The following is a 17,175-nucleotide window of genomic DNA, read 5'->3' as shown; positions in this document are numbered from 1 at the left end:
ACCCTACAAGGCTTCTCTGTTCCAGGCCAAGCAACATAGTAACAACAATCACATTCCTAGTTTCTCTTCCCATAACATCTCTACAAAATATTCTGAATGCTGGAGAAAACTTCCTTACATAGCATGTTGGAGAGGACACAAAAAATAACTACATACTTTCTCTTATTCTTGGAATAGCATCATCGGGAGAGGGGAGGAAAGGGGAGAGGGAGAAGGAGGAGCGGAATAAGGGACTAAAGACAAGAAGAGATCCCAATTTTCCCACTCCTCTCCTCCTCCTCCAGTAACTGATATGTGCTTTCCTGTTCACAGTTTGCTGTCGCTCTCTTGACCAGGCCCACTGAACATGCAGGTAAGAAGTGCTCTTTGCCAGCCTCCTCCTGAGGACTTCAAGAAAGACTGGGAAAGAGGATATTCCTCATGAGAACTCAGCTGGCTCTAAGCAGCAGCCCATGAAAGACATGAGAGGCTGCGGAGCTCAGTCCCAGCTGAACTTAAGGACCTGCTGTGGTCGGCAGACACATTGGATCTATTCACAAAGTAAAACACTGTTAACTACAGTTAATTAACACTGAACAGTGTTGGGCCCTCTGCATGGAAAGGTCAATTTTCAGATACATTCAACTACTTAAACTGTGATTTTAGGTAATACAGAGATGCCTTGACAGGTGGCACACTGCAATTTTTGAGCTTTGCTCTCAGATCTAAATGCCAAATGGCACTCTTTGGCAGTGAATGATCCTGGCTCAAAGTCAAAGAAAGTCTTCCCAAGCCACTTTACAACAAAACTATTCAGTTGTTCCCTGTTCAACTTCCAGTTCATTAAGACTGTCTGCTGGGCCCCTGATCTTGTTATCCAGCTAGCACGTGGCTCATATTGTTTCATCTGTTTCCAAGATTTACTTCAACTGCTTCGGGATGGTGATGACAGAGAGAGACCCAGCAGTAGGGGGCAACTGCATAAAGGAAAAAAAAACCTCAAAAAGCTCACATAATTTAAGTGGGAGAGTGAGGTTTCTTTCTTCTGTTTGTTTCAAATCCTACAGTGATCTATTTTAACACAAAATGATGATCAGCAAAGATAATTTTCAGAAGGTAGAATGCAAGTACCTATCTCTGATACAGCAGCACCATTGTTCACTTTGGAGGCACACAAGGAGAAGGTAATACTTGCACAGATGTCTTAGAAATTGAAGCAAGCCTCAGAACCACATATAGATGATCATGTATCCCTCAACAATCATCATCATCATCAACAACAAGAAATTATGAGGCTGATGAACAAATTCTCCTCCTTTCCAGCTGTTTTTTCTTACAGTTTGCCTTTGTACTGAATAGGTATCTCCTCAGATATTACAATACCAAGCTGTTTTAGGTATTTACTACTGTCTTCTTTCTACATAACTCTGCTTAGGACATGGGAGTGTTATCTTCATCCCCACCATAGAGGAAGGAAAGTGTTTACCACAACCTATTCAACATCCAACAGAGAGTCTTGTCACAGAGTCGAGCCTGGAGCCCACACATGTTATTTCCTAGTCGAATCCTTCCACGTCTAAGTGCTTTCAGAGAGCCAGTCACCTGTTTTCTCACACTCAACCTTGTTGAACAGTCATGTCGATTATACTCTCCTCTACACATTGCCCATTAGATGCTCAGCCCTTGAGCCTGGGAAGCTGCTTATTCCAGTATTGCAAAACTCCCATCACCTGCAATTGCAAAGTGGTATCTTTGAAAGGTTACAAATCCAACCAACAAACCCAGGCAGCCAACATACGTAGCATGAGCAAAATTTAAAAGCGGTTTAAAAGCTTTGTGGTTTTACTTTCATTTTGCTTCCTACTCTAGGGACAACAACAACAGCAACTGGCCCCACAAAAGCCACACCACCGAAGAAGGGGATGCAATTGCCATTCCTTAAAGACGAGTGTCCTGACAGAGGAATACACTGAATGGTGAGAAAGTGAGGTCCCTTGTTTAACTGAAGGGACAGCGTTTCCTAAATAAGAGAAATATGAAGACTTGATTAACTTGCTTCTCTATTGTTCTACTGTGATAGAGACCATGTCAGCATGGGCTACTTGCATGGCCTGACACATGCAAAGATATTTTCTGTGGAAGAAGTCTTATTTAACTTTTTTTTTTTTTCAAAGACAAGCTTTTGGGGGTCAAAAAATTTTAAGAACAACTTCGATTTTCAATGCTATAGAGGAAAGGAAATAATCTGAAAACATAACTAAGCATTACCCAAAGGATCTGTGAACTAAGCAAACAATTCAACAAGCCTTCTTTCTGAAGGTCTTACAGTGCTGTAGAACATGACTCCAAATTTCTTAACATCTAGGTTTCACAGCATCATTCAAATAATGATACAAAGAAGTACCAAGCTTTTAGACAGACAAATATCTATAAAAAGAGAAAGGTCCTTAAACTCTATGTCCTACTATAGTTTGTGATAAATTAAAAAGACAGAGTAGATTTGTTCTTATTTAAATCACCAGGGATCCTTACCTCGAAATTCGAGCCCTCTGAGCTGAAAGGTGACAAGGCCATTTCCAATTTCGATCAAGTGCACAAAGGCATTTAAATAATCCGATGCCAGAATAAAACAGTCTCCTGTGTTGTAGTTTCCCCAGCGGCCCAGAATCAAATCTCCACAAAGAGACTCCTGCAGAGATCTTGTCAAATGCTCATAAAAAATGGAGTTGAGATTATTGTCATCATTTCCTACAACCAGAGCAGCACACATTTGTAAAGAATGAAATTTATGGTATACAAAGCCATTCTGCATAAAATTCCATGTTCATTTTCATTCCTGCTTAAAGTCTTCCTGATATGTTACACAATCTGTATTTCCTAGCTTTCCCTTCAGAGAATCAGGTCTGAATTTTTTGTTTAATATGAGCATTATTGTAAACAAAATATCAAATTATTGATAACACATTTTTCAGGCTTACTCAAATAACCTCTATCTTTTACAACAGAAAGAATTTTCTGGCCACATAGAAAGCCTCTGCAATGATACGTTAATGTCTACATACTGTTCTTAATTCAAAGAAACCAGAAATCATTATTATTTCATTACATATGTTTAAATTTGAATATTTTTTCTGAGATTTTTAAAGACTTTGGTCACACATCTTCCAATGATTTTGTTGGGATTTTTTTCTTTTAGACCTCCAGGAATTTTTCAAGGGTTTTTCCATTAAGTATCTGCTGGTACTTTAAATGAGGATACTTACTTTAAAAGAGTTTACTTAGTATATTGGGTAAGAATGAAACATTCACCACTAAAATTGCTACCACTTTAAAAACAGTAGCTGTCCAATTACACATTGCTTGGACCAAATGTCCAAAACACCCCATCACAGTCTGGAAGTTTCATCTCATAAAGGTCTATGTCATTTAACTGCATTAAAAGGATCACTTTATGATGGTGATTTGTGAAAGAGATTGAACTTTCATAAATGCCAAGATAGTGCCACATAATCCACGTGGTGTTGTCTTGTGTTTGCACTCTTTTACATAATATATACTTGACATATGAACTGTTTTTTTCTTCCATAATGCATCAATGTCTCACCTTCAATACTTTTAAAATGCTGGTGCATGAACACATGTACAAACCAACACCTCGCAGGTTTATTGGTATGACGGTGTATGTGGATACATATGTACAGGTACCCTGTGCATATTTAGGAGTAGATCTAATGTGGAGGAAAAAAAACCCCAGAAGAGGAGACTTTCAGAGGCTATAGCTTCCTCTACAAATTGCTCTTCAATGCAAGAGGAGGAGCAGGTGTGTAACTATGCTGGTTTTCATCCCTGTGGCCATTAAGCAGCCAGCCCTGGTATGTGCGTCCATGTGTGTGCGTATGCCCATGCAGATAAATTCAGCTATACACCTCCTGGAGTACATGTGGTCAAAATTTAAACAAGTCATAAAATTAATCTTTTAGGCACACACACAAAAGTAATGTTCTGCTTGAGCTACAGGATTAAAAATAGAATTAACTTATCGCATTTATAATAATGCTAAAGGTTATTGCTATCAGATGGCAGAATGGCCTTGGGAAACATCCTAGCTCCCTGCCTCGAAATGATAAATAATTAAAGAGCACTATATATGCTTCAAATTATTAATACCTCTCTTGCCTACTTAGACACCCTGGATTTCACCCATTTCTGCTTGAAGACATGTATTTGTTCATGCTACTGATGTAATGGATAAAGGATAAAGGGGTGGGCGTAACAGCAATAATTAAAATGTAAACATCTAACTTCACAATACAAACCCCTGCCACCTCAGCAGCAAAATAAAATCAGCCACAGAACACTAAAGCAGAAGAATCCCATATATGAAACCTTGGCCTCTCTCACTGAGACTGGGATTTGGTATGAAAGACTGGTATCGGTTTCTCCTGAAAAGGGCTCTATCCCACCATGCACTGAAGAGTGCCAGATGAGGTACCACACACTCTCTGTGTCCACTGACTTGCCAAAAAATGCTCTCACTTCCCAGTCTCACAGGAACAACTGCTGTAGCCTGGGGAGGTGCTTTACACAGCCATGGATTGGTGCTCATTTAATGCAGCTACCCAGCAGAACAGCCCACCATCTTTCCTACTTCTTTCTCTTGCAAATTTTTCAGTTTCACTTTTCGACTTCTCCAAAAAGGTTTCTCTCCAGGGAAGAGGAGATACCTGTCAGCCCAAACTGCTCAGCAGTAGGGGCACCACTAACTTACTGCTTTTTTCCAAAGCCTTTCCCTGCCCACAGCTGACCTCTGAGTCCAGATAGGGTGTCTGCTGCATGTTCCACACAAACAGCAATGTTACGATTAACCAAACAATTCCCAGCCCAGCAACACATAACTGAAGAGCAAATTTACTTGTCAGGTCACACAACTTAAACTGGTGCTCTGCTAGATTTAAAATGCTCTGGTTTGTTCACACAACATTTATACCCTTTGCATCTCTTCAGCTTCCCCAGCAAAGCCTTACCAGTGTAAATACATCACATTTTGCAAATCAAACAAGACACCCAAACTCCCAGGCCATACCTGCATCCTTTTCGATCTGAATTGCCAGTCTGGTGTTGGAATGGTCCGATCTTTTGGTGCTGGAAATAAAGACATGTTGTACAGCCAATTCTTTTTTTTAAAAAAAAATACAATTCTCATAGTAAACACATCTATTTTCTTTTTAACATATCTCCTCATTTTGTGTTTATATCATTATGCAGTTCACACTCTAATCCATTCATCAGGCATACATAGTTATTTCAGGTCAGTATTGCTACTGATATTGGAGCTTATCAGCACACAGAAGTGTCTGTGGCCTCTGCTCCTTTCCCTCAAGCCCTTTCTGCCCCATTTTCCTTCTTGTGGGGCACAGTACATTCAGAATTTGGCATTTGTGATAATATACAACACTATGTACTTAAATAATTGAACTGGCTTCAGAAACACATCAGTCAGGTGCCACCAAAACAGCAAATAGAAAGAATATTTAATCAGTCTTTCTTTCCTTCCAAGCCTTAAGGGAAACAGTTGGGCTCAAGGAGCTTTCTTTGTGTGAAAATGTTTTTGTGGATGTGTAACATTTATGGAAAAACAACAACAAAAAAATCACTTTACTTAGTTTGATATTTAGCTAGGCAGCAACGAGTGTCCCTGATCATTCTTATTGCTTGAAAAAGAGTAAATTACAGGGCCTTAGTCCACACAGACAGTAACCCTGTCTCCCCTATTAATGGCACATTCTCAATGCAGTATTTTGATTGTAGTGGTGGAACAAAAATACCACAGGAAAAATGGTCACAAAACAGAAGGAACTAAAAGGTAGATTGGATTGAGCTTTTACTACTACCTGTAACAAAAAACACTAATAAAGTCTGAAAATAAGGAATGACTAAATCACTCTGGACCCATATGTGTTAAACAGAAGGGAGTGATTTTTGTGGTGACCAGGGATATTCAAGTCCAAAGCACCTCCCAAGCCTTCAGGGTACAAGTGAAAGTCTGGCCAACTGAAATGCTATAGTAAATACAAATTTCCCTGAAACACTGCTCTGGCAGGAGTGTTTAGGGATTTTGGGACACTTCATTAAGAATATTGCCTCAAGAGTTTTGCCTTCAACCACTAGCCTTAGCAGAAGATCTATCAATCAAATATGTAAATATTATCATTCCTTGGAAAATGAGGTTAAAGCAAAAAACAGAGAAAGACCAAGCTCTTTGTCCCAAATAACAGTCAGCATAAGGTTACGTGTGACAGTGGCAAGAGTCTCATCTGTTCAACAGCCTGTAAGCACAGGGGAAAAGTGCCACAGCAGCACCTCCCCTAGCATGGGAACTGAGGGAGACACCCAGGCATGGTCCTCATTGTGTCCTTGGTTGAATGGTGATGAGGATGGCATGGCTAGGTGGGACTGGCTAAGGTCTGGCTCAGGAGGATGGGGAGCACAGGTCATAGTTGAACAGGCTGATGGCTGGCCAGTCAACTTAAAAAGCCTGAATTTAGCTATTCACTACGAGAAACTTAAGACATGCCCCAAGGAGACTGCACCAAAGAGGATATCAGTTACATGGAAGGTTTTCAAACACCTTAAATAACACTGAAAAAGGATGGCATAAACCCAAGTCTCTGAAGCACAGCAGAGACTCTCTGAGAGTCTTCATGTCCTCATCTTAGTACTGGTTCCCAGGACTTCCTGTGTCAATACACAGGTTATTTAAAAGGTTGGAAGTTTCTGAGCTGAAGCTATAAGCTCATGCTGAATCCAACTATGGGAAGGAGGCCACTGATGTCCCTAATGTTAGAAAGCCTTTTCATCCACTCCCTACAGTCTCCCCCAAAAAGCTGTGGAAAACTGATCAACAGAAAAATCGCACACAGGGTTCCATTTAGTAGACAGAAGAAGAATAGAATTGCTTTCCTTACCAAAACCAGCTGATTTCTGCTCTAAAAAGGCATGTTCTCTACTTTGAAAAAAGCACGATTGGAGAAAATAAGAGTCTTAATTAAAATTATTTGTAATTAATATTAGGATACTATCTACATATATTAAAAACTTATTTGATGTATTATTTATCTGCTGGCTTCCGGTTGGTTCAGCTTATTGTAATGGCAATTTTCACTTCCTATGCAACAGAAAATGGCAATGGGGGAAGGGCCTTCTAAGCAGTTTGAAATTTAGAGAATGATTTTACTTCAAAAAGGTTGTCAGAATTCTTCCACTCTGATACATATCTACCTGCATATGCAAGAGTAAGCATAAACATTATGTTAGGGAATTAAATCGACTTTCTATTCTCAGTAGAGAAACACTGCTGATTTCCAAATGCATATGTTTTAACATTATGAGACTCTTTATTAACTTTCAGTCCCTCTGAAATCAGTGCCAATATGAGGTACATATTAATACTGTTCTTTACCCCCAATTTTTTACCAACTTATAAAGCATTTCTGTTCTTGAGACATATTGAGTCCCATACAAATCAACCAATACCCCAGAAAATTCTGATCTGTAATACACAGGAATCCTTTTGCCCAGCATGCAGCTCTGGCTCTATTTCTTTTCCCCCTTTTTTGTTTAGAGAGAAAGATGCATGAAATAATCAGGGAAAATCACAAGTGCTTCAGACACTCCAAAACAGATAGTGCAGCCTGACTGGGAAGAAAGGAAGGAAATAGAAGATCTCACAAAAACAAAACCAAACCAGGCTCAGTTGAGGCTTTATCCTCCATTCCAAGCACAGTAACAATTGTTTAAGCAGCTAAAACATGGGCCTTGGGACATGAGACAAGATTTACCTTTTCAGACACTATCAGAAAAACACAAATATTTATACAGATATTTTGAAATATAATTTTATTCCATTTTTTGAAGACCAAGGGTAATATAGGCAGTTTGTAAAGCAAACTTCTGTCCTAAAATTCAGTTTAGTTGAGTAAATGCAGTCAAGTAATCCATTTTGGATTTTGAAAGTCTCCTATAATTATTAGTAACCAAAGCTATGTTTATATGTTCTTGAAGGCCATGGGAATTTGCATAGGATTAAACTATAATCCTCTGAGCCTAACAATCAAACCAGCAATGCCTTTACTCCGGGGCTTTTCTCTCTCAACTAGGACCTCTCAAAGTGAACTTCTGGGATTAGTGGGTGATTTGGGCTTTCCTCCAGTGACCTCTTCCTTTAAATTTGGTTGTTACCACTCATCCAATGTGATAATTAGTTCAGTAATTGAATTTCTTCCTGAATTGCATTATTCTTTGCAAACCAAGAGCAGGTCCTTTGGCAATTGCCCTAGAGAGCAAGTGACTGTGTTTGAACAACTTCAGCTATGTCTTCAGCAACTTTAAAGTCAACATCCTGCTTAGTTCCTGAAATATCTATTTCATGACCTTTTAATCCACCATTTACATGGACACTGACACAACCCACTGGTTTGGGTAGCACTGTTCAAGCCATCATAACCATTGCTTCCCTTTGCAAAAAGAAGATCAAGTCACTTCCTATAATCCCTTATCCAAAAATACTGCCTGGAAAGATTTTCTTCTCCCACTTCAGTCTCCTAGTTTCCTTAGAAAGGTAGAAAAAAGGCTGAAGGGGATTTAGGCAGTCTGAGGAACATACAATGAATGGTGAGCATCAGGCAAACTGAGGGAAAAAACCAAATAAATCATTGACGTGTTTATTTCCAGAAGATCAAAATAAAATTCCACCTCTTTTATCTGCCTTGCTGATGCTGAGTTTTGCCCCAAAACACAAATTCAAGATTTCTAGGACTCCTGCTGTGAAAAATGGGATCCTTACTTTGAAAGAGAACAAAACAAAGAAAAGCAGTTCCCCTCCGGGAGATGCAAACATGCCTTTCTAGGGTGGATCCAAAATTTTTCTTTGTCTGTGTCCAATGAATTTTAATCCATCTTACCATGACATCTACCAGGCAAATCTAACAGAGAGAAACTTTACTAAGCTGCAGCCCTATGATTATTCATGGGAATCTGGAAAAAAGTCCTCAGTATTTTCATGTGAATGTCTGATGCTGCTGGCACTATAAACAGAAGGCTTAGCATTAAAAACACAGTAGCAGTAGGCTGTGATGTGAGGCTGGGGGGAGAATGACATAGCAGAATAAGGAGGCACCCACGAATATCTGAATGACACCAGAGGCAAAAATGATGGTATTAATTGGAAGGCTAAGGATACCCAAATAGTTTTAAATCAATTTAATCTAAAACACAGAATGATTTCATTGTGATTATAACAGCAAAGGCTGACAGCCCCTTCGTGTGTAACCATTCTCAGGTTTTCTGGGCAGCTGAATGAAAGATACACCTTAGGTTTAACTCACCTTAATAAAAAAAGATCTCTTAAAAATGAAAAGCAATTTCTCCTTCCTGATCACTCACTCTGTTTTTTATTTTTCATGCTTTCTTCCTCCTTTCCTGACTTGGCCAGTGTTTCATCTAACAATAATAAAAAGTGGCTTTCATTGCACACTAGGAAACTGGGGGAGGGCTAAGGTATAAGAAGTCCCACTTGTTAAAGACAGCGCTGTTGAAGCATCCTTGTAAAACACAGAAAGATCTTATTATCATTAATGCTTCTTGTTCTTAGGGTTTCTTTATTTTCTTAAGATTTTTATAACTGATTCTGAGAGCTTCTTGGGTTTACTTGGGGATTTTTTGTGGTTTTTTTTTTTTTTTATGTTTTGGAGGGGTTGGTTTGGGGTTTTTTTGTTGTTGTTGTTGTTGTTGTTGTTGTTTTTTAGTAGGTGCTAAAACTAGAATTGAGGTAATTTGCTGAGATACTACTCTGCATGTTTTTTTGGCATATTCTAGTACCTTCCCTGAAGATGAGGTTTCTGTGCTCCTGCAGCAATACAGATGAAAATGCAAGATGTAAATTTGAGATCAAAAGCTGAGTGCCCAAACATGCATTAAACAGTGCATCTAAGTGCTCTGACATTCAAAGGTTTAGCTGGGGAATTCACCTCTTATTTGTAAGTCAGGTAATTTAAATATCTGTGTACTTTCAAATATTCACTAATGCTTTACCAAAATGTCACCAACATTTCTGCATTTGTCTTATTTAGCTACTGTGCTACTTAATTTCTTTCCCCTTGTCCAAGTATGCTGCTTCTTTTAAAAGGCATTTAATCACTATCTTCAGATATTTTATACTAAGCAACACAAGACGCTTTATAAGTGGAAAGATTACGCCAAATGCACGGAGACGTTTATGCTCACGCTTGCATAAGTGGAAAAGGTCTGGGGACCCTGATGCTTCTATGAGGATGGGGCTTAGCACAGGACTCTGCATCACAGCTGGACCTTGCTGTCTGCAATTTAAATTTTAATTTAAAAGCAAATGTGTTAACTACATTACACAAAAACATGCATCTGAAATAGTGCGAGTGAGTGTTATTTTTCTGGTTGTCCCATCATGAGCCACCACAAACATTACAGGAAAGGTACCACGTTGTGCCCAGCTCTGGGCAAAGTGCTCTGCAGGACTGATTCACCTGGGCCTTGCACTGGCTGATGAGCCCATGAGTGAAGTGGCAAAAGCCTGAAAAACTGTAAGGACCTGGAAAGTAGAAAGGAGGTGATAAGAAACATCCTGTTGAAGTTTTCACCAGATAGAGAGCAAGAACAGGGAAAAAAAAAAAACCAAAACAAAACAAATGTTGAGAGCTGATTCAGCAAATGAGGCCAAGATGTTTTTCCTCCTTGACTCCACACAGAGACACATTGTTTAAACATCATAAAAGGAGGAAAGGACAACTAGGCATTACAGAATCCATTCTTGATACTCTTTACTGCTGATAACATGTTTTCATGCTTTTTCAGTGTGCAATACTAAAATAGCATATACTTAAGATATTTTAATCCTCATTTTCAGACTAAAAGTGACTGCTTAATAATAAAATTAGGAAGTTGAGATGGCAAGAAAGTATGAGGAAAAACAAGATTAAGACAAAGACTGGTGAATGATGTCTTTCAAAGAAAGCCTATACCAGAAATACTATTTAAGTTCATATAGATATTTCTCACCAAAATACGAAGAGGGGCAAAATGAAAGCTAACCAAGCCATTTCAGTGCTGTAAGTCTGCAAGTGCAGCATCAGTGACACTACATTAAAAAACAAGAAAAATTTTACTGCTACTGTGCAGTTGTACAAAATCCAGTCTAAAACAGGGATAACTTCTAATACCTTTTTTTTTTCATTTCAAGGACTGTTGAGAATGTTAATAATTTACAGCAGTTGTTATGGTAGCCTCTACAGTACTCTTCAGACTGAAAACACCTCTGGTATTTTGAGAGCAAACAATTCTAGTCAAAAGACTTAAAAAAAAAAAAATCCCCCTAGCATTCATCCAGTATTTACCTAGTCCCAATGAGCACAAAGTTTCAGAGGCAATTCTAAATGTAATGGTGACATAATTCTGCATCTTGCATTATCTCAGAAAGAAGCAAGAGATAGTTTACATTTTGCTCTTATAACCCCCAAGGCAGTCTGGGTCCAGTGCATACTCTTGTACACTAGAGGATAACCAAGGCTTGAGCACACTGTAGCATGAACTATTCCCTGCAGCTATCTGTACACAACTTACATATCACCTCTGTTAGGATAGTTACACTTGCTAAACTTCTCCTCTGTGATCTCAGCTTTACTAGTTTTCACATTTTGATAGATGTGGCTTGAATAAGCATTTCCTTGACTGGAAGGTTTGAGTTTAGTACTCTGAACCTCAGCTTGCCCCTAAATGTTTGATTCATTAAATCTAAAACAGGACATGGATCTACCTTATCCAAGTGAATGGGATGAACACTTCCTGAGAACACTTATTCTTACAGAAATTCAGTCAACCCATTTCAAGAAGTTTCCAACATTCAACATGCCAGAAATTTCATGAGTTAAACTGATCTCATTAGATTTACATAATTTGGAAGCTAATCTTTAGATGAACAGCTTATAAATTTTTAGTGCCACTGTATATCCACAGAAGCCCTCAAAATATAACATGCTTCCTATTTCTGATCGGAGTCCATTCCCATTTTTCTCTTATGTCCTGTTGCTGCCTTCCTTCCCAAATGTCTTTAAAAGTCCTCTTCTATCATGCTGATGACTTTTTTCCCTCTATAGGTCTGAGTTCTTGATTATCAATGTCTGTTGCATTACCCTCTTAGACTTGTCACTGCATGCCTTTTCCTTTTTTGCCCATCTCTTTCCCTGTTCATTTATCCCACTTATGGTTTTGATCTCTACTTGTGTTCCTCCTGATCTCAGCATGCATTCCCTTTCTGATGTCTCCCTTCTGTCTCTATTCTGTCCTCTTAGAATGCTTCAGTGACTCTGACTTGTGAATGCATCTTTAACTCGGCAGGGAACTACAGAGCACTGAATCAGAATCCGCTCCCAATTAATTATCACACATATGGCTCCTATTCAATTAGCCTCAATTTGTTTTACTGATTGCCAGGGGCAAAAATTTGAGAAGAGATGTTACCGGTTAGAGAGATACTGCCAAACAGTTAAGCTACATCTTTGAGTTTTGTATAGCCTCCCTTGAGTGTGAAACTCTGGGCAACTCAAAGAACACCTACTTTAATACCAGACCTATTTGACTAAAGGTGCCTTGTTTTCCTTGCCTATCCTTTCTCACCTTTTCCCAGTTGAGTGTGACTCCACACACCGAGTCAAGTGATGAGCTGAGGGCTGGGTTGGAGAGGAGGTGTGAATATCACCATGCTACAGCAAGAGGCCAAAGGGGCACACATGCACACAGGGTCACTTATTCTAGGGGGAGTCACAGCTCAAGACACTGAGGGGAAGGTAGTTTCTAGCAGGGCTTATTTTAGGCTGAGGCTGTACCTGAAACAACACCTCCCACACCTGAATGCTGTGGCTCTGTCACTCCACAAGGTCCTACATACCTGCTGAAAGGGATTAAAGACTCCCAAACCAAGCAAGTGTTGAAGGTACAAGTCCATGGGCAATACTGGTGGTGTGCAATGTGAAGATATACAGTGGTTAGGCACTACAGCAGGGAGGAGACAGGGAAGGGTCTTGAGAAGACAGTCAGATGAGTAAGTCTAATGAATAACATGTAACTTCAGAGAGCTCATGAAGAACTAAGGCTGAAGTACAGACAAAGACGTTCTTTGTTCTTCAAACGTTTTGGTTTTCTCTATTCTCTCTGCCAGTGCCAGAACCATGGCCACAAATGCACCTGGAGAACAGGGCACAACTTCCATAAGACCAGTTTATACTCATTGTTTAAACAGAGGAGCACTTTTTCCCCCAAAAAATTCATATTTATTGGGAAATCTGCCAGTTTTAAGGGAAAAGCAATGAAGGAAAAATAGCAGCAGTTGCTAACATTTCAACTTTTACACCACTGCCAGCCAGGGAGTGCCACTACAATCAGCATGAATGCTATACACAAGGATACACAAGTCAGCCCTCAGTATAGGCTGGATTCTCAAGGATCTAAGTCCCTTTGAAGTCTCCAGAAAGACTCTCACCAAATTCTACGTGCTTTGTAAATAGGACCCGTCAGCCCTTCTCATTCGAAGACAACACCCCAAAATTTCAGACTACAAACCGTTAACTCATTGGTTCTATGTTTTGACTTTTATGTCCAAGGTACTAATAAGCACCCATTTTGGTTTTATCTACATGCTGATACTTATTTATGCTATTTTTGCAGAGTTCTAAATTAACTCAACTCTCAATAAAAGCCTGTAGGATCCCTGAGGCCAACTCAGTGAAGACCTCTCTTAAAAGCACCGCGGTCATCAAAGGAGCTAGCATCCATAACTGAGTAACAGCTCTGAACAAAGGCACTAGAACCTCAGTTCACTCTAAAGTCGTGCAACTCAACTACAGTGCTTCTTTCTGGTCAGTTCATAAAAAACAGTACAGGAATAGAAGCAGACAGAGAAATACAAAAATTAGCAGAGAAATAAAATCAATTTGGAAAAAACTAAAACAATCACAGTGAAAAGTAAAACTGGCTTCAATGAGGCTTTCATGCCAGCTAGTTGGAAATATTTAGGAAAGTCTGAACCCTAAGTAAGTTTGAACCATTAGTAGGGCAGTGACAATAGTCAGAACACAATGTTTCTAGAGTGATATTTGAGGAAAAAAGGTAAACAGTATCTCCTGTCAACTAGAGGCAAAAAAGGTTCTCCTGTGCTGAGGCTTTGCTATAAATGTTGTCTTCAGAGGTTCATGTACCTTTCTTGAAAGTATTCATTATAAATCAATGTCCAAGCCATTACTGAACTATAAACATAGCTGCAGTTGTTCCTCTGTAAACATCACTACTATGGAGGTCTAAGAACATGTGAAAAGTCAAACAACACACCAAGAAAAGACTAAAAAGAAGAAATCCAGTCCTAAAAAGAACAACTTGAAAGGTTTGAGTGTGCAGAATGCAAACAAGGCCCATGGACAGTTCTGGTTGAATGATATTTTGTGTTCAGAGCAGGGGTTTTAACAGCTGTAACAGATGAGCAAGCTCGCAGGGAAACCAGATGCACTAGAGTGTGTTAACAATAAGTGGAGGGCCTGTTATTTTAAGGGAAAAAGGGAGGGAGCAGACAGGTACTTTTCACAGCTCCTTTCCCCACACACGTGCATAATGTGGGGTCTACTCAAATTACGGGTACACTGGGAAAACTCTTCCCATTCCACCTGCATGTTGTTCACAATGGGTAGGTTAAGTGAGCTGGTAGGAAAAGGGAAAAAGCCATCTGCACTACATCTGAAGCAGGGCAGGTTTTCCTCACCCTCCATTTCCAGCTGCATTAACCTTACCGGTGGTTATTTTCCAGACCACAACAGCTGGAACAATAACACAGTGACACAGTTTTTAAAAATATGGAGAAAAGAAAGGCTTGCTCACAGTCTCAAACACAGAGAGGCATCCTGTAATGCCAGTCTGAGATAACTGGCAATTTAATTGCAGCCTCTTTAGAGACACCTAATTAATTCGGTTACATCGCACTGTAATTCACTCACTACGCTTCAAAGCAAATGCAAACTGTGCCTTACCCAAAAATAGGCACTGAACCAGAAGAATAGAAACAGGAAGGTGCAGGAGAGATGAACAGCTTGTAAACAGCGAAATCTCCAGACTCCTGGTGGCAGTTTGCTGTTTGTGGGGACAAGTCACAGCTGCAGCAGGGAACAGGCTGCTTGACGTGATCCAGCAATTAAACCCACTGGGGAATGAAAGTAAACTTCCTACTCTATTCTGTCCATTGTCATATGCAAGATATAAAGCAAGATAAGAGGACGGGAGGAGAAGGACAGAGTCAGGCTGCAGCGTGACAAAGTATTTGAGGAAAAAAAGCAAAGCGGGGGAACTGAACAACAGCGTTTAAACAAACACTTTATGCTTTCAAGTGCCTTTACATTAAACAAGATTTACTGCTATTTCCTTTTCTCTCTCTGACATCTATACCCTAATCATTCCAACAGCTGTGAAAATAAAGACTAAAACAGTGCTCTTCAAACTGGGAAGCAGGACCCAGGCTAACAGCAGGGCAAAGCCAGTGTTGCACCAATCTTTAAAAACAAAACCAAACTAAACCAACAAACAAAACCAAAACCAAAAAAAACCCCAAACGACCACAACCACAAAAATAAACAGAGAGGGAGAGAAAGAAAATTTCTCATAGTCAACTCCCACAAGGTGATCAGTTCATGAGGAACAGGCAAACCTTCACGTTTTACACCCCTCTCTTTTCAACAATGGCAGCAAAAGCTGTAAAACTGTGATTGCATGAAAAGTTGTTCTATCTTAACTTCCTTATTTTTTCTTCTTCTTAAAGTCACCCTTCCTTTTACCCCCAAAAAGATCCCTGACCTCAGTGATGTATTAGTGTGCTAGATTCTGCATGCAGTGAGTACCAAAGTGCACAGTAAAAACAAACAGCATCTGCTGATTGCAGGGAAGAACATCCATGCTCTGTGCACACACTGCAAGAGCACAAACAGGCACAGTATGATTCCTGAATTTTGAAGAGCCTGTTAGGAATTTCACAGTTTGCCTACTATCCAAATGAATCTCTTTCTTTTTTTTACCCACTTGAGTTCCTCCATCTCCTTGAAAAAACAAACAAACCATCACCTTAATTCTCTAAGACTTTCAGCTCCAGCTTACATCATCTAGAGCGGAAGAAGCCCAGTCAGAAACCTGAGCACTCAAAGTCCTCTTCAGCCAGTAGAAAAAGTGGGACTAAAAGAAACACTGGAAATGCAAGATATGTATGTGTGCACTCAGAAAATACCAGGCAGAGACAACCAAACCAACACTTTAAGGAATAAATGGAGCAGTTTTTAAATTTTTATTAAATTATAAAAAATATAACCCTGGAATTGACAAACTCTAACTTCATATAAATGTAAATGAGGTTTTTTGTAGTGGTCAATATAGCAAGGAAGTGTTTGGAAATGAGTATGCAAAGCAGGCAAAGCAAAAAAGGTATATAAAGTACATTGAAGGTAGATTTCCCCTGAGCAAAAGTTCCTGTCAACAACGAGTATGGAAACAGAAAAAAAAAAAATTCGAAAGCTTCTGTTTTGTATGAGCTTATCTCATACCTGTGACTTTCCATGAATACCTTGAGCTGAATTTGGGAAAATTAACTGTCAAGGCACTCCAAAAAGGAAATCTGTACAACTTTCCCTTCTGTTTGTTCTGTCTTAGATGACCTTAAAATTCAGTGCACATCTGGCTGTAAGGAATTGCAGTACAAAGACAGTGCAGGAGCCAGAACAACTTTCCATTCTAGTTCAAGTTCCTGATCCTATTTAACTATACAGCTCCAAAAGAAAGCAATTATGACATTCTTTTGACTTTTTAGATCTTGAAAGGTCGAGATTCAAAGCAGTAAGGCAACGCCCACTCAATTCAACTATTTTAAGTATTTTGTAGAAAATGTCATTATTCTCAATAAAATATCACTCCCTCCCGTTGATTTTTTCTGTCTTTTCACTACGTCCTTCTAATAAACCAGCAGGTTTTCAGTCCCACTCTCACTCACTCTGGTTATTTTCTCATGTGAGCAATGAAATACTGAAATGGAAGCAAGGTAAAGGAGAATCAGAAGTGTTAGAGATAAAATGAATATAAATTTAGGAGTCA

General features: G+C 39.3%; 1 protein-coding gene across 1 annotated transcript in view; it reads right to left on the bottom strand.

Annotated features, from left to right (window-relative positions):
* The window catches only part of PCNX2 (pecanex 2), a 153,575-nt gene that overhangs the window by 36,103 nt on the left and 100,297 nt on the right, over positions 1 to 17,175 (bottom strand). The window contains 2 exon segments of the mRNA XM_032682450.1: positions 2,512 to 2,727; positions 5,063 to 5,121. Of these exon segments, the coding sequence (XP_032538341.1) occupies positions 2,512 to 2,727; positions 5,063 to 5,121 (275 nt within the window).

Source organism: Chiroxiphia lanceolata, chromosome 3 (assembly GCF_009829145.1).
Source record: "Chiroxiphia lanceolata isolate bChiLan1 chromosome 3, bChiLan1.pri, whole genome shotgun sequence".
NCBI classification, from domain to species: Eukaryota; Metazoa; Chordata; class Aves; order Passeriformes; family Pipridae; genus Chiroxiphia; species Chiroxiphia lanceolata.
This window is presented reverse-complemented; position numbering and strand designations above follow the sequence as displayed.